Source organism: Pteropus medius, unplaced genomic scaffold, assembly GCF_902729225.1.
Source record: "Pteropus medius unplaced genomic scaffold, Ma_sr-lr_union100, whole genome shotgun sequence".
NCBI classification, from domain to species: domain Eukaryota; kingdom Metazoa; phylum Chordata; class Mammalia; order Chiroptera; family Pteropodidae; genus Pteropus; species Pteropus medius.
Genome location: NW_024356397.1, coordinates 2,197,890 through 2,219,439, shown reverse-complemented (window position 1 = coordinate 2,219,439; position 21,550 = coordinate 2,197,890). Strand labels below are relative to the sequence as shown.

Below are 21,550 nucleotides of genomic sequence, written 5' to 3'. Positions count from 1 at the left end.
GGAGAAAGGGCACGTGGGGAGCTAAGTTTGGGTGGGAGTTTTTACCAAATGGCCTTGATTTTCTTAGTGAAAAAGAATGCTCTGATACTTTGTTGAGAGTGAGGGTGCTGGGTGTAGGGTGGGGGATAAGAAGAGAGTAGAGAAGCTTTGCAGTAGCAACCAGGACTGGGAGAGATTATTGAGCAAAGGCAGAGAGAAGTGCCCAGTAGCAAAGAGGATGCAGCTGAGCTTGGGGACTCTGAGTTGGTGGTGACACTAGATCTACAGGAGATGTTTTCCTTCATGGATGCTCTGCAGGTTAGAGCTTGAGCAGAGAGTTTAGTGTTTAATGTGTCGAAAGGAGGGTGGTGGGCAGGGAGAGAATGGAATAATTGGGTTCAGGACTGGGAATGCTGGTGTGGCTGAAGAACACGTCTGCCAAGAGTAGGAGGATGACGAATGGTCTTGTGGTGTGAGATCAGAGCTTAAGACTTCAGAGATGGCACACTTTAGGGTCTAGAGTGTGGCCATGAGCAGAGACAAGAGAAAAATGATGAAAGTGAAAGTCACTAGAATTGAGGAGCTAAGGAATGATCAGGCTAAGATTCTGGGTGGGTTACCTACCTGGAGAATGAGGGTGCTGGGGTGAAGAGGGGCTCCAGGAACCAGGTGCCAGACAGAGCCCCTGGTGAGTATGAGGGAGTGGCCAGGAGGTGACTCCGGGGCCAGCAGGGACCAGCCACAGAGAAGGGGGTTACACATGGTATAGCTGGATGGCGTGAACCTTGTAGGAATTTTTAAATTGCATAAAATACATTTACGCAATCAATGTATAAAGGTAAAAACTCAATCAGTATATATGGGATTTTATTCTTTTCAATAAATATCATTCTTCTGAATGTATGTAGCTCAATTCATTTAATCACTTCCCATTGATGGGCATTTATGTTGTTTCCTGTTTTTCACTAATATAAAATAGTGGCAGCAGATAGCACACATATGTGTACACTTTTGATCAGAACATATGTAGGATAAGTTCCTGGCAGTGGAAGGACTTGGTTAAAGACAAGCGTATTTGTTTTGTTTATCGAGGTAAGGACAAATGTCTTTAATTTGGATAAATTAAAGAGGATGCACCAATTGATGACACATGAACAAAGGACAAAACTTTCCATTACCCACACACCCACCAACACTGTTCTCAAACTTTTTAGTCTTTGGCAATCTGACAGGAGAAAATGGCTTTTCATTGCTATTCTTGTTGTATTTCTTTGAATGAGGTTGAACATTTTTTATTTGCTATTTAATTTTTTTCTTTCTTTTCCTTTTCTGTAAGTAATCTGGAGGCTCAAACTGCCAAGATTCAAGTCCTGACTTTTTTACCTGCCAGCCATGTGATCTTGCGCCATTTACTAAAATGTATTTTGCCTTGGTTTCCTCTCTTAAAATGGGAATAATAACACACACTATGCTTTAGAGTTATTGTGAGAACTACATGGGTAAATAGATGCAAAGTGACAGGCACATATAAAGTAAGCACTATATAACCTATAGCTCGCATTCTTCATGTCTGTTGCTCACTTTCCAGTTGCAATTGTCTCTTTCTTACGGATTCATCTATTCAGAAAAGTAGCCTGTCGGCTGTTGTATATGTTGCTTCCTCGCCTTTCGTTTACTAACCTGAAAATAAAAGGTCTTTCAAAATGAGAGACAATAAACATTTATTTGAGATCAATAAGAATAGCTATTTGGGACACACCGATTCAGGCAGGAGCCCAGATAGTGTTCTGATTAGGAGACAAAGGCAATGGGTATTTATGAGAAAAGAAAGGGGAACAATTACATCAATAGAAGGAAGGCATTACTATTGGTGCAGATAATATAATATAGTGATGCTAATTACAAACAATGTTTTTAATTTTCAGTCTGGTGATCATCAGTCAAGGAGTCATAATACTTGCTTTCTTGTTGTCTTTGCAAACAAGATTGCTTTAGTTCCAGTCCAAAGGTTATTTTCCCCGTTTCAGCATTTCAAAGATTTGAGGCATAAGACATGTAAGGCAGTTCCTCTGACATGGCAGCTCTGGCTCCATTTATTATTTTCTGACACATCATTTGACTCTTTCTCTAGATTATTACATTCCACGCCGAAATATTAAATGGCTTGTTGAACAAGCTCAAAGGAGTCAGGAGGCTTCGCCTAAGAATCAATGACAAAGATTTAGTCAAAGGTCTTAAGATTTGCAAATCAGAAACATAACTAGACAATACCCAGAGTGTTTTGAGAGAGAAAGAAAAGTCTGAGACTCTTTATAGTAAAAAGCACTCGTTTGAAAAAAAGTCAATCCTGCATTGTTAGCCCATGGATTGGCTCAGGATGGTAATCATCCAGATGTTTTGTGGATTGAATAATGGATGCCAGGTTGTCTGGATAATGAAAGATTCTTTCTTTAGCATGACAAGTGGTTATCTATAAGAGATATATACATCTCCAGCACATAAACACTCTTTCTTAAGTCCTTCAGAGGTTTATCTATAGAATTTAGGTATGTCTAGGTGCTGGCATACAACTTAAAGTCCAAAAGTTTAAGTTCCCAGGCTAGTTAAAGCAAGAATAGAATCATTTCTCCATGCCCCAGCCTACCCGATTTTAATAATTTAGCAGCTTGACCACTGTGACTCCATTTTATTTCTTCATGGTTTTCCATAGGCGTTTGTTATGATTACAAGCATTTGGATTCAAACAAACAGTAAAAACAAATTATGAGTTTTTTTTTTCTTTAGGAGTCAGAGGCTATGTTTAAGGGGATGGACAATGAGTAATGGTTCTGAAAGCGCAGGAGGGAGCCAAAAAGAATGTCTCCTCCTTCTCTCTGGAGAGTAGCAGCCAGTTCAACCTGCAAGGGCTATGGGACCACAGCATCAGGGCAGGTTTAGTGAAGCCAAGCAGAGCTGAGGACCTGGGGGTGCTTGTTTGTTCATAGTTGGGTCCAGAGGATGTGGGGAAAGCCAGGTGGAGACTGGGAGGAGAATAAGTGAGTATGTGCCTGGCAGGGCTGGGTGTGTGTGTGTGTGTGTGAGAGAGACAGATAGACAGAGAGAGATGGATGGACGGACGGACGGACAGACAGAACACTACAGAGATGAGAGTAAGACTTTGGGGCAGGCAAAGGCTTTGTGGGATTAACTAGTCTCTAGATTCTGCCCAGAATCTCCTAAGGTGGTCTCTGTGAGGCCAGCAGAAGCATGGGCTGGGGTGGGAGCCTGAGTTTAGATGAACCACTGGACTGTGCACTCCAGCGGGACAGGAGTTTGATCCTTGGTCTCTCTGTGTTGACAGCTTCTTGCGAAGCCCTCCAGAGGGTATTTACGTGTGCAGCCTGGCACTGAGTGGGCTCATGGTGCCCGCCTATGAATGCAGAGACAGGAGGAGATTGGCAAGGGCTGGAGCCACCAGGAATGCTTCCGGAAGAGGATGGAGAGGCCAAGGGGCGGATACCGGGCAGGCCCTGGAATGAGGAAATATTGCTCAAGGGGAGGCTTAGGCCTGGTTCTAAAAAGCCCACAGACCTTTTCCCCTTTGCAATGTCCTTCCAGCTCCCTCTGTCCTAGGAACGTGGGGATTTCATCTCTAGTGAAGAAACCATGGCCCAGGAAGAGGCAATAACTTGTTTAGGGTTGCAAGGCAGGTCACCAGCAGTGCCCTGCCAAAGATTTCTCAGGTCAGGCTCTAGGGGAGAAGCGGAGGGCTGGGAGGACTTCCTGGTGTGGGCAGGGCATGGCTTCCAGAGGGCAGATCCTATAGGCGGCTGCAGTCAGAGGGGGCAGGAGAGGCCAGCAGCAAAATATTGGTGGGGTTGCGGGGTGGAGGGGTAGGAGGCTGGGGTGGGAGGTAGTAAGAAAAAAGAATTGAGGATGAGCCCTGAAGGGTAAGGAAGTTGGAGTGTGTGTGTGTGCGTGTGTGCGCGTGCACGTGCACACACGTGTGCATGCACATGTGAGTTTGTGGAAATTAAATAATGGGTCTCTTGCCTGCCTGGGGGTAGGGGGTAGGAGAGAAGTGGGATTCCCCTGACTGCAAATATCATGGGGCCAGGAAATCTGTATGCTCTTCAAGCTGCGACTGAGAATTCAAAGTTAAATCTCACCTCCTGCTCTCTCGCATGTGTGCTCTTTCACTCTCTCTCTCACACGCACATACACGCACACATGTGCACACACACCCTGCAGCAGATAGCACTTTAGGTCCTTGGGGTATTCCTCGGCCTCTGGCCTGAGCAGCCTCATCAACAAGGAGTAGAGGAAAGGGAAGGGGCGTGGGAGATCTCTGAGGAGGGGCTGGCTTACAGAAGTCCTTCTTGCCTCACTGACATGAAAAGAGCTTCGTCTGAGGTGACCACCTGGTCAGCTCATTGGTGGGGCTAGAGGTGGCTAAAGGTGACAACAAGTTTGTCAGCTATCTTTTCCAAAGGCTCCTCAGGGCTACCCCTGGAGAACAAGCTAGGTCTGGGGAAAATGGCCACAATGGTGCAGAGGGTGTGGCATGTGTGACTGGAGGCTACTTGGAAGGGAGGCCGGTGCTTAGCTGTCTCACTGTTCAGAGTTCCCTGTTTAGTTCAATTTTTATCCCTGTCTTGGGCTGGGTCTGAGACTGCTGAGGACCTTTAAACAGAAAAATGGCAAGGGTGGGGGATGGGGAGGAGTGTTTGAGTACAGATGCAAGCTCACGCGTAGCTGTGCACTCAAAAGTGATCATTTGCGTATCCAGAGACACCCTCTCCCCCTGAACATAGACTCCTACTTGTGTAAGAACGTTCACAGACATGCACACGGCATATGTCTAGGGTGTGCATGCAGTGAAGCTCCACAGAAGTATACAGACGTCCATGAAGTGCTCCAAATACACACAAGTGTCCCCTTTCTCTACAGGGGTAAATGAAATACATGGTCAGGAATGTGATTCAAGGGTGGGGAAGCTCAGGCCTAGGGCAACCATTCTCAGGGGCCTCTGGGCCTCACATACCTACTGGAGTGGGGAGGAGGGGAGTGAGAAGAGGGGTCATGCCCCAATCAGCCTAGCTTCTCTATAGAAATGAGGTATAGGGGCATGTGGCCAGGGAAACCACCTATGCCAGGCTCACCCTGGCGTCAGATAACTCAAGAACTGAGTTGATCTGTCAAAGAGGAGATGCATTTGGGGGGAGGAAGGCAGTTAGGGAATGCCTTTCTGGCTTTCAGTAGTCTGGGAGGGAGGATGGGGTCTGACTCCTGGACTAGAACTTTTTCATCCATCCTTTCCGCCAAACTTTACGGCTAATGGCTCTGCTCTGGCCTCAGGAATCTGGATATTCTTCACTCATTCCCCAAGGCCCCTTCAAGAAGCCTTCCCTGACTGAACCCGGTTCAGACTGTTGTGGCGCGAATGATTCTGAGACCCACGGAGCCAATTGAGATTAATTATGAGCCTTTATTAGCCGGCCGGCGACTGACCCTCTACCACGCAGGGTTAGAGGAGATCAGCCCCGAGCTTCCAGAGGAGGCAGCTTATAAAGCCTCCTACTACATCCTTGGATAAGCAGATTACAAGAAGCAGAAGTCAGCCCTTAAAGTTTTGTACAAAGATAAATGTATCCGGGGAACTCTCAGATCAAACAGGGCCTAGTAGACAGTTTTATTATCTTTAAGTTGAAATGTTGCACTTCTCCTGGGGCTGGCGCCTGGAGATATCACCTCCCTGAAACTGGAGAATTTCCACTTTTACAAGATCGGCTCAGACCGCTGTCTCCCAATCCTCTGCGTCCGCCTGCATCAGGGGCTCTGGGGGACTTCGGCCTTCCCTCCTACTCCGGACAGTTCCGGCTTGGACGGAAAGCCTGGGCCTGGGTCGGGTAGGCGGTGCCGAGGGCGGAAGCGCGGCCCGGGGAGGGGCCGGGGCGGGGGTTGGGGGTGGAATAGAGATCAGAGAAAGGTGGCGGGCAGTCGGCTCCGCCCCTACCTGTGTAAACCGATCGGCCCGCGCCTAGCGGATAAAAGACGCCGGGTCCCCTGGAGGTCAGCAAGTTCGGTTTTCTTTCGCTCGCCGCTAGGTCCAACAGTGCAGCCGGCATGTCCACTCACTTTAGTTCCCAGGTCTTCAGCTCGCCTTCCGCCGCCTTCCCGGGGCGCGGTGCCCAGGTGCGCCTGAGCTCCGTGCGCACCGGAGGCAGCAGCCTCTACGGCCTGGGAGCCTCACGGCCGCGCGTGGCCATTCACTCCGCGTACGGGGGCCCGGTGGGCGCCGGCATCCACCAGGTCACCATCAATCAGAGCCTGCTGGCCCCGCTGCAGGTGGACATCGACCCCTCCATCCAGCAGGTGCGCCAGGAGGAGCGCGAGCAGATCAAGACCCTCAACAACAAGTTCGCCTCTTTCATCGACAAGGTGAGCCCACGGCAACCTGCCCAAGGCATGCCACGCCGTGCTCCAGGTCGCAGCAGCCACTCAGCCCTGACTGCACGTGGGCTAGGCGCTGGGAGGATTGGTGCGCTGGCCAGTGCCAGGAGTTCCTCTCTTTTTGGGCCCCCTTCTCTGCGAGGGGACTCTGTGGAGTCAGAGATGGGGGAGGGGTTACATGCCCTTCCGGGCTGAGGAGACCCCCTTACCCACACACTGTCTACTCTGAAGCAGATGCTGGAAACAAAGGGCTGGAGGGAGAGAGGGAGACTTCCGGCCACACTCGCCCCACCCTACCTGGTCCTCCAGCTTCCTTTTGGTGGTTGGAGGTGAATGAGGTTATACCTGACTTTGGAGACAGCCCATCTGGGGGCAGGGAGGGGGCACTGAGGGCCATTTGGAAGGAGCTTTTCCTGGCTGTTTGGATCTCAAAGGGATGGGAGTTGAGAGATTGAGAGCAGAGCTGCTTATTCTCACTATCTGCAGCCCCTCAGGTCCTGCAGCCCTGACTTGCTGGTTCTGAGGCTTGCTTCCCACCTCCAGTCATACTGGGTCTTTATGGGCCTTTTGGGCCCGAGGGCTCACTTTACATCGACTGGATTGTAGCACCCTATCCTGAGGCCTTGCTGGAGGAAAGTGAAAGGGAAGAGAGGACACTAAGGAAGAGACAGATACCAACCTGAAAGGAGGGAGCTGAGTCAGGCCTGGGACACAGACAGGAAGGGGGAATCCCTTCAAAGAGGGAAGGGGAGAAGATCACCTGTAATGTGATGGGAAGCACAGGAGGGAGGAGACCCTAAAGCACAATTGCAAAAACACATCCACGAACCAGGTACACTCGACCCCTTGGTCACTCTGTAAGACACCCAAGACAGAATCCTGGGGAAGAGGCTTGCTCTGGGTGGGTTTCCAGAAGGAGAGGGCCAAGGACTGAGGGCTCAGGTTGGGGTGAACATCCAGTGGGAGCTTGGGCTCTGCTGGATGGCTGAAGACCCTCTCAACCCCACTGTGGGAGACACGGTCTGCCCCTCATAAGTTTTCTCCTCCATTTCTCTTCTAGGTGCGGTTTCTGGAGCAGCAGAACAAGCTGCTGGAGACTAAGTGGGCACTGCTGCAGGAGCAGAAGTCAGCCAAGAGCAGCTCCCTCCCGGGCATCTTTGAAGCCCATATTGCTGGCCTGCGCAAGCAGCTTGAAGCCCTGCAGTTGGATGGCAGCCGCCTAGAGGTGGAGCTGCGGAGCACACAGGATGTTTTGGAAGACTTCAAGAATAAGTACTGACCCCCGGTGCCACCTGTGGGGGTCCATGTCCTGGGCCACCCTAACCCCCGATCAGTTGGCCCTCTGCAAGTCCCCTCTGGGTTAGGGGTCAGAGGGTGCCGCTGCTCAGTACAGTAACCTCTGAAGCGAGGGTCTCGACTAACACTCCCTGCCTCTCCTAGCTCCTCTGTGTTCCTGAGGGCTGTTTCCAAGTCATTCTGGTCTTTTCTCCTGAATTACTCCCAGTAATATACCTTGTCCCAGCCTTGACCTGCCCTTTTCCCTTTGGGTGTCTGGCCACGATCCCAAGAGAGTAGGGCAGAAGGTGTCCTATGATGGATGTGCTTCAGAACTTGCACGATCCTAGAACAGCTTCATTTTTTTCAAGTGAGGAATTAGAGACCAGAGAGTTTCAGGTACTTGATCCAGATTACACAGCAGATCATTGGGAGAGCTGGGACTTGAATTTTGGGCCCCTGACTCCTAGGAGGAGTCATGGTACCAGTTTGGGCTAGAAAGAAGCAAAAAGAGAGAATGATCATTGTGAGCTGAGGGAGAGGTTGCAGAAACTTGAGGGGCGGGTCTGGGCAGGGTAGGAACCAGAAGGGAGGCTGCCAGGAGGGGCAAGGAGTACAGGGGCCAGGAAAGCTGGGATTTTGAGGACAGGCCTTTTAGGTGCCCACTGAGTTCTCTTTTCTCATTGAATAGAAACCAAAGCTTGAGGCTAGGACTGGGCATTGGGGATAGTGAGTGAGTTCTGTGCTCTGCCTGGAGGTACATGACTAAGCCAGAGTAGGGATACTGGCTCTGACCTGAGGTAGAATAAACAAAGGCCTCTGTGGAGAGTGTCCATCCCCCACTTCCCTAGGGCAATAGTTAACAGTATAAATCACACAGCAGGTGGAACCAGACAGGTACAGGGCAGGGAAGGCCTTGGGCAACACACAAACCACTGATATCATGTGCATATGCATATGTAGGCACACATACCCCCCTTTCCTGTGGAGCCAAGCTGAGCTGTGGGCTGGGACTGAAGGAGGGGCTGGAAGGGGCCCAGGGAGGGTTCTGGGTGCAGCTGCCCAGTGACCTCCTGGCACGGTGCTGTGGCAAGGGTGGACAGCCAGCTTCAAGGACAGGGTCCCCAACCCCCAGGATGTGGACTGGTACTGGTCTGTGGCCTGTTAGGAACTGGGCCGCATAGCAGGAGGTGAGCGGCAGCCAAGGGAGCAAAGTTTCATCTGTCTTTGCAGCGGCTCCCCAGAGCTAGCATCACCACCTCAGCTCCACCTCAGATCATCAGGCATTAGATTCTCGTAGGAGCACCGGTCCCTGGTGCTGAAAAGGTGGGGACTGCTGCTCAAGGAGATTTCTGTAACTATTCTGTAGGACCTGAGGGAGTGGGACCTTGGGAGTCTGGGCTCCTGGAGGGGCTCTGCCTGCCCGAGCATCCTTCTCCCCACTCCAGTTGCCCCATGTTGTTCCCGTTGCTTCCCAGCAGCTCTCGGGCACTGCGAGTTCCTCTTGCTGACACCTTTTAATTAAATTTTCCAAATAAATACTGGGTTAGGCCCATGTGCTCTTTTGCTTTGTGCCCTGCTTTGCTGATATCTTCCTATGGGTGGGGCTGGCTCCTTGGGAGAAAGAGGGATGGAAGGGAGATGGGGCTAGACCATCTAGTTGGGGCCTGGTTCTTCCAGGAATTTATGCATCCTCTTCCTGATTCCACAAGGTTCCTCCCCTTCAGGCCCCCTCTTCCCTGCTCAGTGGGTGAGATTAGATAGTAGTTAAGGGCTGTGCCAGGGTTCAAGTCTGGGCTTTGCCACTTATCGGCTTAGTGACTGGACAGGTTACTCTACCTCTTCGTGCCTTTGTTCCCTTGTCCTGCTAATCATCGTATCGTTGTTAGAAGATTGTTGTGAGCTATTGCATGGGAAGGACTAACAGTGCAGACACGAAGTCCATAAACACAACTTTTATTATTTGCTTTCTCATTCCCAGTATATGCAACCTTTGTCCTTTAATTCATCTATGTTCCTGATCCCTCAACTCCCCCACCCCCACCCCATCCCAGGCCAAGATTGAAAGCCTGAGAAGTAGCCGTATAGATGTCAGGGACATCGGGTTTTATACCTGACACCTGGTTTTTCAGGCGTGCCATTGTGGAGGGGGTGAGGGTGATGCAGGGTAGATTTTTGTACCTGGATCTGAGGCAGGGATAAAGGCAAAGCTGCACCAACACCCTGTCTTCCTCCACTGCAGGTATGAAGAGGAAATTAACCGGCGCACGGCTGCTGAGAATGAGTTTGTGGTGCTGAAAAAGGTGAGAGGGAAAGGTAGGAGGGATTGCGGAGGGTTGTTGTCTGAATACATGGGACAGGGGACCACATGGCCCTCTCACCTGAGCATCCAATAGGGACTTGTGACCAAGGTCTGGTCTGGGGACTACAAAAAGGGAGTGATGGGCTTGGAGACGAGATCTAGAAGCCAAGCCCTTATAGCATAGCGTGTGTGTGTGTGTGTGTGTGTGTGTGTGTGTGTGTGTGTGTGTCTGGCGAGTTACTAGACTTCTTTCTGGGCCTGGAGGGGTTAGAATTAATATCAAAGGATAAAGGTTAGTAAGGGAGATTTCAGCCCCAAATAAGGAAGTGCTTTACCACAGAACACTTCATTACAGACAAGGGTGGCACATGGCAGACCTGAAATATTTGCTGAATGAATGGAATGGGCTGTCTTGAAGCAGAGTGAGTTCCTCATTCCTGGAAAAGTGAGCCAAGGTTGGAAGGCCTTAGAAATATCTTAGAGGGCCTTGATTTAAGATTCTGATTCAACACATACTCACTGAGCAGCTGAGTATTCCAGGCCCATCCACATAAATGCAGCCTGCTCTAGTGTGCTGGGCCCTTGGAGATTCAGGGATAGGTAAAAGTGGGCTCTACCCATTGAAGTTTAACCACAGGAAGGCATGGCTAGAAGGGGCCTAGACATAATCTGGCCATGTGGTGTTATCTGTGGCTCCCTGCATTGGAATCATCCGTGCTGCAAATTAAACATTTAAGCTTGAGATGTTTCATCTCTGGGAGCAGTATCCTGGAATCTGAATGATTTTATGCTCTTATTTGACTGATGAGAAGTTGAGGCTCACAAAGTCAAAGTGATTTGTTCACAGAGCTAATAGGTGGCAGAGCCAAGAGTGTGTCCAAACCACCAAGGCCTTTAGGAACTGGTAAAGTGCTAGGTTTGGGGCTTCAGGCTGCTCTGTGTTACCAGTGCCAGAAAGGCACCTCCAGTCCTGGGGTTACATGGAGATGATGTCCATCACACAGCCTGGGAGGGGTCAGTGGAGGTAACTTCCTGTCATGGGCATGTCAGGCAGCCTGGAAAAACCATGTGTTTCTTGGTAGGGCAGTGGTGGTTAGCCCTGTGGGCTGGACAGTACTGGCATACTCCTACCCTGCTAAATGTTCATGTACTGAGGACATGGTATCTTTCTGTCTCTTCTCACCACCACCCTTAGGATGTGGACAATGCCTACATGAACAAGGTGGAGTTGGAGGCCAAGGTGAATGCCCTGAATGATGAGATCAACTTCTTCAGGACCTTCTATGAGATGGTGAGGACATGTCATGTCCTACATGTCCTAACCAGGGTGCCATCTGGTTCACCGTCTGCCTCTGGGCCAGTCTAGATATGTGTTATGTGTCGGGGGGTACCTTTATCCTGCTCTTTATTCTTTCTGGACTCAGGAATCCATGATGGAGGAGCTGGTGGCAGCAGAGCAGGGTGGGGTCAGTCAGTGTTGGCCTTCCAGAGACATGGAATGACCATTTGTCTGGAAGGAGGATCGGGAGGGACTGAAAGGAGCCAGGAAGATATCAAGGAATCCAGGGCTAAGACAGTGTTCAAAGGTGGGCTGGGAGGGGTGGGCAGGGGGCCTGAGGCAGGAGAGACTGGAGTGCCTGAGGGTTTCCACCCAGAAGGACTGGGTGTGAGGCCGCCCACCAACCAGCCACTCTATCTGTCTTCCCTTCCATCTCATTCTTTCTCTCTCATGCTCGCCATGGGCTTCTAGCTTTTTCTCTCACAGGACTTAAAATCGTCTCCACTCCCATCACTGTGTACCTTGGGCTTTAGGCAGAAGATAGGGTGGCTAGTCATCTGGCAGGGTTGGTCTGGGACATAATTACGTGAGAGGTTAAGTACAGCTCTCAGTTCAGGCTAGTCTTTGCCTGAACATCCAGCCTCCCTTTAGCCCCTCAGAGTGAATTTGCACATGTGTTAATTTCAGGGGCTGGATCCTTGAAGCTTGCTTTGAGTGCTTCTAATCTCAGGGTAGGTCTTCATATGTTTATCACACATTATATATATGCATATATATGTATGTGTATATATATGTATGTGTGTGTGCATATAAATATATATGTAATTTTCTCATTATGAAAGAAATACACACTCATTGCAAAAATTCCCAGGAAATTAAGTAAAGCATAAGATTGAAAACAGGTCACCTATACCTGTTCTTACCATCTTGTTATCTACCTTTTTGAACTGTTCTTGTACATATATACAGCCAGAAATATATTTTAATGAAAATAGAACCATACTTTTTCCATGTAACAGTATACCATGGGTATAGTTCCCTGTTTGCAAATACAACCATATCATCAGTTTTAAAGGCTGCAGAATGTTTCATTATAGGGCAGAATATGACTTATTTTACCTACCCGCTAGAGATCCCCTTCGCAGTAGAGCTCATGTTCCAGCAGTATCTCATAGCAGGAGTCATCACAGCTCACCACACTCTGTCACTTTATCTGCTGTAATCCCATCAGACTCTTATTTGAAAAATTGCTAATGGACTCTTCAGGGAGCCAGGGTAGGTGGAACCATTCAGCTGGTGCTGGTCTGTGCCCCCTTGCTGCCCGATGAATCACACCTACTCCGGCCTCTTCTCCCTTTCTCTTTCCCTGGTGTGTATGTGGGGAATCCCAGGTTGGGTGTAAGAACAAGGGCAGGTCGTACCCTGAGTCCTGATGTTCTGTTTGGTCCCTATAGGAGTTGTCAGAGCTGCAGGACCAGATCTCCGACACATCCGTGGTACTGTCCATGGACAACAGCCGCTCCCTGGACCTGGATGGCATCATCGCCGAGGTCAAGGCCCAGTACGAGGAGATGGCCAACCGCAGCCGGGCCGAGGCCGAGGCCTGGTACCAGACCAAGGTGCGAGGCCCGTAGGGACGCATTTCCTCCTCCTGCAGGGTTCTTGATGGCAGCTTTTCTTTCTGCTCTCCCTGTCTCGAACCTTTAGGGCCTGGGTCCCATTGTTCTGGCAGGCACCAGTGGTTAAGTCTGTGGTGCTCCCCAGTGTCCTGGAAAAAAGAGGATGTGAAGGCCAGGGCCCTGCCCTGATGGGGGAGCAGGGCAGAGGAAGTGGACATGGGTTAATAATTATAATAGCCAAAATTTGGTAAGTATTCATAGTGCCAGGCAGTGTTTCAGACGTTAACCTGTATTGTCTTATTTAACGCACAGAACAGCCCTATTAGGTAGGCATTATTGTTATCCTCATTTTACAGATGAGGAAACTGAGGCACAGAGAGGTTAAATAATTTACCTACCTCCACACAGCTAGTAGATGGAAGAAAAGGGACTAGATCTTGGATCCTAGGGCTCCAGACCAGGAACCACGTGGAGGCAGGGCAGATGACTGCGCATCTGCTGAGAGAATGGGTGGGGGTCCTGGGGGAGGGAGCCTGAGACAGGGTTTGAAGCAGCACAGAGGGCCGTCTCTGCAGAGATATGGAGTCGTCCATGGTACACAGGTAAGAACACAGACCTGGGCTCAGACTTGCTCTGTGGTCCTTGGGCAGTGCCTTCATTCCCTGGGACTCATTCTCCTCATCTGTGAAATGAGTGGTGTTGAGGAGGGGCTCTCAGGCGAGGGTCTCAGACTTCCAGTGATTCTCCAGCACTAGGGCATTATGGGAATGAGAAAAGGCTCGGAATCAATGGGAATAGGCCCTGGGAGACAGCCTCGTCCTCCCTGACCTGGCTGGGAGAACACTGAGCCCCTGCCCCACCCCACTGCCTAATGTCTGGTCTCCTGGCATTGGGCGAGGGTTGCTGGGAGTCATACTGTCCCTTCTTGGGAAGATAAGCCAAGAGGGCTTGTCTCCCACAACCGTAGGCCTTCCTTGGGTGGGAAGAGGGATGAATCACCCATAATCATTGCCCACCCCCTGCCATACTTCTCTGTATGGCCCCTCCAGTTTGAGACCCTCCAGGCCCAGGCTGGGAAGCATGGAGACGACCTCCGGAATACCCGGAATGAGATTGCAGAGATGAACCGGGCCATCCAGAGGCTGCAGGCTGAGATCGACAACATCAAGAACCAGGTGTGTGGGCACTTGTGGTATGAGCCCTGCCTCTGGTCCCCCATTCCCTCCCCCAGTCTCCCCAGAGCCGAGGCTGGTACAGCTGAAGTCTTTCAGGCTCACTTGTAAGATCTCCAGGACAGAATGTTCTTGGCTGGGTCTGGCTCAGGCCAAAGGGAGGAGACGCGTCCTAGCTGGGCATAGAGCCTGTGGAAGGAATCTGGCCGGCCAGAGAACCACCGTTTGTTACCACATTGGTACTGAGTACTCTCCTTGAACCCAGCTCTGAGTGCAAGATACTATACCTGGGAGCTCACAGTTGTGAAACGGGGGGTGGGGGTGGGGGGACAGCAGCCAGCAGAAACCCTTACTGTGGCTCTTAAGGCCCCGCCCAACCCTGACCTCACTCCCCACCACTCTCTCACTCACCGTGCTCTGACCATATTAGCCCACTTCCTGTACCTTGAATTTGCCAAGCATCTTCATGCTTCAAGGATTTTGAACTTAATGTTCCTTCTGCCTGGAATGTGGTTCTCCCAGCTCTGTACATGACTGCCCCTTTCCTATCCCTGGGGTTTAGGATAAAAGACCTCAGAGATGGCTTCCTCAAACATCCAGCTACTCTTTCTGCAGTCTATCTGAAGTTCTCTGAAGCACCTATCACTATCTAAATTGTTTTGTCTTATGAATTAAGTTTCGATTGCCCCCTACCTCCACTGGAATATAAAAAATACCTTAGCAGCAGGGATCCCATCTGTCTGGTTCACTGCCCCTCCCTTCTCAGCACCTGGAGCATGGTTGGGGCACAGGTCTCAGATGAGAGACTGAGAGGAAGATGTGTTGTGAAGCTGGTGTGGAGGGAGTTGATGAGGGAAGGGTCTCTCAAGCCCTGGCTGAGGCATGGGGTGGGTGGGGCAGCTAAGCCTGAGCAGGTGTGTGCAGTGGGGAGGGAGGGAAGGTGAACTGTGTGGCAGCTTCAGAGAGCTGACTTCCAGATGAGCTGGGAGCATGGGACTGGGGGTGATTTGCCTAGAAATGTCCTCCCCTTGGAGCCCTGCTGGCCTCTTGATAGGAGGATGGAGGCTGCCTCCTGGCACAGATGCAGGGCCATGAATCACCGGTGAAGCAAGCCAGCTTCCAGGCTGTAGAGGAGGCACAGAATAATGAATGGCAGTTGCTGGAGTCCTGCAGCTTCCGGTACATTTGGTTCTCTTATCATACAACAGGGCAGAGCCGGGCCCCAGAGTTGGAGTGTATGCCACTATTAAGGGGCCCAGAGGCAGTAGGATGGGCCTTGGCCAAGGGAAGCATGACAGGGAAGGCACTGACAGGTGGATGAGGGGCAGAGAGCATCAGAAGACCTCCTGGAAGGTTTGACGGGGCTGGGAAGAAAGGCAGAGTGCATGAGCTGAGGTGAGAGGATCTGAGGGCAGGGAATGGTCAGTGAGAAGGAAGGAGGAAAAGCCCTGGGGTAGGGAATGGGCCCTCTGAGCTGACGAGATGAGGCCTGGGACTAGATAGGCCCTGGTGCCACAAGCAGAGGGAGCACTAATGTCAGGCAGGAAGTGGCAGCTACTGCTCAGGTCTATTGTGCATATAACCACCCCTCCCAAACCTAGGGACAGTTAATCATACATATTAGGTCTGGGGGTTTCAAGCAGTGACTCTCTGTTCCAAGTTCCTGTTTTCAAGCTGGTTCCACGGTGGTTCCTGTTTCTTCTTTTTCTTCTTTTTCTCTCTCTCTTTCTTTCTTTCTTTCTTTCTCTCTCTCTTTCTTTCTCTCTTTCTCTCTTTCTCTCTTTCTCTTTCTCTCTTTCTCTTTCTCTCTTTCTTTCTCTCTCTCCTTCCTTCCTTCCTTCCTTCCTTCCTTCCTTCCTTCCTTCCTTCCTTCCTTCCTTCCTTCCTTCCTTCCCTTCTTTATAAGTTTATTGGGATAACACTGGTTAATACAATTATATAATTTTCAGATGTACATTATCATTTGACATCTATATATTCTATTGTGTGTTTACCACCCAAAGTCCAGTTTCCTTTAGCTACCGTATATTTGATCCCCTTTACCCCATCTACCCACCCCTCCTCCTCCCTACCCCACTAGTAACCACTTACTCTATAGCCCTCTGGTAACCACTAGTCTGTAGTCCATGTCCATGAGTCTCTGTTTGTTTGTCCTGCTCATTTGTTGCTTTTAGAGTTATATCCCATATGGTTCCTGTTTTGAAGGCGATTTTTGGTTCTTATCAGCTGCCTGAAATCTGGGGACTCAACCTGGCTCCCATGGCTTTGGAGTTCCTCCATAATAGCATTTATTAAGCACTTACTGTGTGCTAGACACTGTGCCAAGGACTCGTGTGTTACCTCATTTAATTCTCACAATGTCCTTATGAGGTAGACACTGTGATTATTGCTATTATAGAAAAGAGGAGACTTTGGCTTGGAAGGGTTGATTCATTCCAAGATCTCATAAGTAGTAAGACAGAATTGGAACGTAGGCATTGGGTATGAGAACCCCTGTTTTTAACCCTTGGGATCCTTTGGTGATTGGGGAAATAGGCTGGTGCCAATGAAGCCCAGTAAGCAGATTGCCCAGGTGCTCGCTGCAGGATGAGGAGGCAGGAAGGCAGTTACTGTCGAGTGCTGCCTCCACCTCACAGCTCCTCTACTACTCACAGCGTGCCAAGCTGGAGTCTGCCATCGCTGAGGCTGAGGAGCATGGGGAGCTGGCACTCAAGGATGCACGTGCCAAGCAGGAGGAGCTGGAGGCTGCCCTGCAGCGAGCCAAGCAGGACATGGCCCGGCAGCTTCGAGAGTACCAGGAGCTGTTGAACATCAAGCTGGCCCTGGACATTGAGATTGCCACCTACCGCAAGCTGCTGGAGGGCGAGGAGAGCCGGTGAGGTCACAGGGCTCAGTGGAGCCTGGGGTGTGACCTTTCTTCCTCGACAAGCATTTCCTATGTACCCTCTTCTTCAGGGCATTGGAGGTGGGAGGGACAAGGAGGGTGCAGCTGATGCTTACTTCTTTGCCCCTGATGAAATGACCTAGACCTTGTAGTATAAGGCACAGTGGGAAAGTTGAAGTGAGAACAGCCCATTCACGGGTGTGGTGGCCACTAGCAGGGTCTTCTTATCTGATCCTTAGAACACATTCAGGTAAGCAGGTCAGGTATTGTTGATACAGAGGAGAAACTATGGTTCGTTGAGGGAACAGGGCCAGTGTGCAGTCAGTAGTCAGTCTCTGCCGATTCCTCATTCAAGCATCTTCTATAACACCAGGCTGCTTCTTACTATATAAAGTGCTAAGTCATGTGGTATTGACTGAATGTGGTGGGAGGTTAATTTTCCCCTGTCCCCAGAGATATTTGTATACTCCCCTGAAGCCCGAGAGGAGGCTGGGATGGGTTAGTTTTGTAGGGAACTCTTCGTGAAAGACGTGGAATCTATGTCCATGAAATCTGGCCTTCATTCTCACCTTGATGGATTGGTCGATTCATTCAGTCAACAGACAGGCTTTAGACCTGTGCCTTGGGGGGAGGTTAGGATTTCATGAGGGTGAGAAGGAACAGCGTGGGCAAAGGCCTGGAGGTAGAACTCCTCATGGCTTGGCTTGTTGGAACCTAACACAGAGATAGATAATATGTAAAACATGTTTCTGCCCTCGGGGAGCATGCTTCTCCCCAGGGGGTGAGGAGACAAAACGTCTGCAAAGGAAACACTCAGAGACTAGTAACTCGAATTCATAAAATGCTGAGTTTAAGAAGAACTTTTTCTTTTCTGAGCATTATTCCAGAAGGCTGGGGAGAGAAGATGGGGATGAATGGAGTGGAGAAGAAGGAGGTGGGGAATAAGAGAGTACTGGAAGCAGAGTCCCTGAATGCCAAAGTCAGTCTGGAAGGAGAGGTGGGGAGGAGGAACGTTGGCACTTACCTCTGTGGGAATGAATTGAACAACAAAGGCCTCTGGGAAGAGAAAGCAGTTGATCTGGGGCACAGGGCAGCCCCTGAGCCCAACTGTCCCAGCCAAGATGCCTCTCTCTGCACCCTCCTCCACCGTGGGTGCAAGGGCCCCACTTTCTTGGGAATGCAGACCCTGGGCCTTTCTTCCTCACAGAATCAGAGCTGCAGGCTGCTTAAAGTGGAGCCTGATTCATTTTCTCCTGTGGGTAGATATGGGGGCCGAAGCTCAGGGATGGTGACATTCCTCCCAGGTTGCTATCATCTGGGCTTAGATCCTGGTTCTCTGAGAGGAGACTGTCCTCTCTCGACCCCTTAGGGGATGTGGAGATGGACACCTTGTTTTTATCCCTTAACCCCTCAGCCCTTCCCAGGGGCCCATCTAAGATTTATGTTCTTAGAAACTCATACAATTTGGGGCATCTTTTTTTCCTAGAATACAGAGTTACAAATATAAAATTAGGCATAAAAACAAATATTTATTTAAGATGAGAAGAGAAAGATCGCACAAATCACTAGAGCCTGAGATATTCAAGTCCCTTCCTTTTGAGTTCTTTAGGCTTTGTACTAGAAATTCTTATACGAAATTGCTGCCTGATTGCAACCTGGCTACCCACCACCCCCAACAAAAACAAAAAACAAAAACAAAACTGCCGGCAACTCCCAGCACTTCGTTCTCACAAAGATAAGTGCCAACTTTCCTCCTCCTTCCCGCCTCTCTTTCCAGACTGGTTTCACCTCCCAGCTATTTGAATAAGGGGCCTGGAAGCTTCCTAGCAGACCCATTTCTTGACCTTTGCCTTTGCTTTGCCCTCTTCCTAAACTTGGGGCTGCTGAGGCCAGGTGGGCTCCCTCACTCCCTCCATAAAAGTAAGGTGTACCCTCCCCACTGCAGAGTAAACTCATCCCCAGGGCCAAGGGCTTGGCGACAGTAGGGATGAACGTCACGAAGCAAACACACCCAGCTGTCTTGGATGGATTTTTAACATCCAGTGCAAGATGTGTTTTCAGCCCCACAGGCTGCTTGAAGCCACCCCACTTTTCCTCCCCGTTCCCACCTCAGTCTCAGCTGGAGCTGCTTTCACTCAGTCTACAATACACGAGTTCTTTCAACACATATTAATTACTACATGCCAGACTGGAGCTGGAGCAACAGGAAATCAGTAAGCTATAGCTGATTTTCAGGATTTTTATGATCTGGTTAGGGGAGGCAGCTGCCTACGTAACAATAAGAGCAGCTACCATGTACCAAATCCTGTGTGCCCAGGGCTTTAGGTAAATTATGTCATTTAACCTTCACAAACAACTCTGTGAGGTTGGTACTGAGTTAGACCCTATTTATAGGTGAAGAAATGGAAGCTCTGAGACATTCCCAAGGTCATATAGCCAGTAGGTAGGAGGGCCTAAGTGAACTCTGCCCCCCACTCCTCCTTGTTCATTTTTCAACGAGGATGAAGGAAGGATGGAAGTGTGGGGACAGGAAGGAACACCAATACTGCTTGGGGACTAGATGTGGGGGTTCCTGAGAGTGCCTCTTCTAGCACTGAGGAAAGAGCCGCTTTCACAAGTCTTTACTTTGCCCCCAGGTTGGACGGAAATGGAGTGGGAGCCCTGAACATCTGTAAGTCCTTGGCTTTGGCCCACCCCCTGTGCTGTCCAGACTGGGTAGGGTCTATGAGATGGTGGTATATTGGCCTGAGGACCTGGCTCTTTAGGGACCGGGAGCTTCCTTCCCTTTAATAGCTTCCAGCAGGTACCCTGGAGCTCCCATCCAGCCAGACTCAATATCCTAGGGAACCCTTGTGAGAGGGCAAGATGGGGCAAGGGACATGTGTGGAGTATCCACCGCCCCCCCCCCACCCTACACACATACACATGCTGTCTGAGGCTTCTTCTGGGCTGGCCCCTGGTGGGTGGTGGGAAAGGAGGTGGTTGGTGAAGGGAAGAAGGGCAGCTATGGCAGGAGCATGGGGTGTAGTGAAGGGATGGTCCTTCAGTTGTGGGCCTCATGCTGATGGAGTCTTCTCTTCTAGCTGTGGTGAACACCACTGGAGGTGGTGGCGGTGGATTGACCTTCGGGGGAACCATGGGCAGCAATGCCCTGAAATTCTCAAGCAGCGGAGGGCCTGGGACTCTCAAGGCCTATTCCATCAGGACCACGTCTGCCACTCGCAGGAGTACCCTCAACTGAGCCCTGGGTGTGGGGAGAGCCATACCCCCTCCCCCTATAGTCACAAGAGGACTCTCACCCTAGTCCTATTCCTGGTCCCAAGACTCCAAAGCAGTCTGGAAAATGATGTCAGAATAGCTTTCAATAAACAGCCTCTTTCTGAGGACTGGATGAACCCATGCCCGGCACCTAGTATCCTGGCTTCATTTTGCTGGGTGGAGAAGCGGGCTGGGGAGGAGGGGCCCTAGAGAGGACAGGGTCTGCCCCGATAACTGGAAGCCTCTTGTGCAGGAGACTGGGAAAGCACATTGCTGACACGGGGGTGCTGCTCTAAGGAATTTGGCTCTTATCCACTGTGAGGCCTTGGCTCCCTCCCTGGGCATTCCAACTCCTCTCAAGAAGCCCAGAGATACCCCCAGGGAGGTTCTGGCTCTGCCAGGAAGTGGGCGCTGGAGTCTTTTCCTGCTGAAGGGGGTGGAAGGGCTGTTTGAACCCCACTCCTGTGCTGCTAGCCCTCTCCCACCCCTGTTTCCTGGTAGACCAGCCAACTCTCATACCAGCTGCCCTCAGCCCTTCCTGCCCTGGACAGTGAGTGTGTTTGAGGCCCTGGAGGAGGCCCTCTGGGTCTGGAGTTCTGGGGGGGTGGTGGTGGGAGAAGGTCTGAGTGTGCTTGGGAGAGGGCTGGGATGAGGGGTCCCCCAGAGTCTCTGAGTTCCTAGTGGTGGTTCTGTGCCTGGGTCCATGAGCTGAGGGATGGGCTGTGCATATAGACTCCTGGGGGTTGGGGCATATGTGTGTTAAGTATGTACTTGACGGGGCATCTATGTGTCAGGTGTCTGATGTGGGGTCTATGTGACTGAGTGTGGGGGCCGTTCTTACGGTCTATGCTTGGGATTATCCATCCAAGATGGATAGCAGCACATATGATGGGTACTGGGGAGGAGATGGGAAGGCTCTGTGTCTGGGACCCCCATCCCCAGGTGTGATGGTGGTACGTGTGTGGGGTAGGGGGCTATCAAGGGAGTGTTTGGTTTCTGGGGGTTGGGGAAGTCTATATTTGATCCCATGGTTAGGAATTTTCACATGTTGAGATGGGGCTGGAGTGAGAGAGTGGAAGAAGTGGACTACTGATGTCCCAACAGCCCTCGTGATGAGGTCCCCACCCAAGGTGTCAGGAGAGCCAGGCGCTCCCCTGTTGTCCTTCTCACTTCCCTGCCAGCTCCTTCTGTTCTTCTGTGTGTCTGGGTTTTGGGTCTGCGGGGCCATGCCCCTGCACACTTCAGAATGTAGGAGTGTGGCACCTGTGGCAGCCCTCTCTGCCTCTTCGGTAGAGAACGGCTCCTCTGTTGCATACAACGGGGGTAAAAACTGGGTCGGAAGTCCACATG

The 21,550-nt window shown here is 50.7% G+C and overlaps 1 protein-coding gene and 1 long non-coding RNA gene across 3 annotated transcripts; one reads left to right on the top strand and one right to left on the bottom strand.

Moving 5' to 3' along the window:
- Positions 1-5,959: 5,959 nt before the first annotated feature.
- On the top strand, positions 5,960-20,342 carry KRT7 (keratin 7). 2 transcript variants are annotated; one of them, XM_039862237.1, is made up of 9 exons: positions 5,960-6,399; positions 7,472-7,683; positions 9,929-9,989; positions 11,184-11,279; positions 12,722-12,886; positions 13,936-14,061; positions 16,695-16,933; positions 19,579-19,613; positions 20,026-20,342. In XM_039862237.1, exons 1-9 carry the CDS (start codon positions 6,085-6,087, stop codon positions 20,181-20,183), a joined length of 1,407 nt encoding a protein of 468 aa, XP_039718171.1. In that variant the 5' UTR covers positions 5,960-6,084; the 3' UTR covers positions 20,184-20,342. The 2 variants fall into 2 exon arrangements, with proteins under 2 accessions (XP_039718171.1, XP_039718172.1); XM_039862238.1 differs by having other exon boundaries at positions 5,963-6,399; positions 16,713-16,933.
- On the bottom strand, positions 12,232-15,228 carry LOC120602217 (uncharacterized). The gene is made up of 2 exons (XR_005652657.1): positions 14,164-15,228; positions 12,232-13,637 (listed from the first exon to the last, which is right to left on the bottom strand). It is a non-coding gene; the product is annotated as an uncharacterized LOC120602217 (long non-coding RNA).
- Positions 20,343-21,550: the final 1,208 nt, after the last annotated feature.

Bases quoted from the DNA above. Each gene is read 5' to 3' on its own strand.
- KRT7 (XM_039862237.1), top strand. From the start codon at position 6,085: ATGTCCACTCACTTTAGTTCCCAGGTCTTCAGCTCGCCTTCCGCCGCC. The intron at 11,280-12,721 runs GTGAGGACATGT...TGGTCCCTATAG, and splicing joins TCAGGACCTTCTATGAGATG to GAGTTGTCAGAGCTGCAGGA. The intron at 19,614-20,025 runs GTAAGTCCTTGG...CTTCTCTTCTAG, and splicing joins AGTGGGAGCCCTGAACATCT to CTGTGGTGAACACCACTGGA.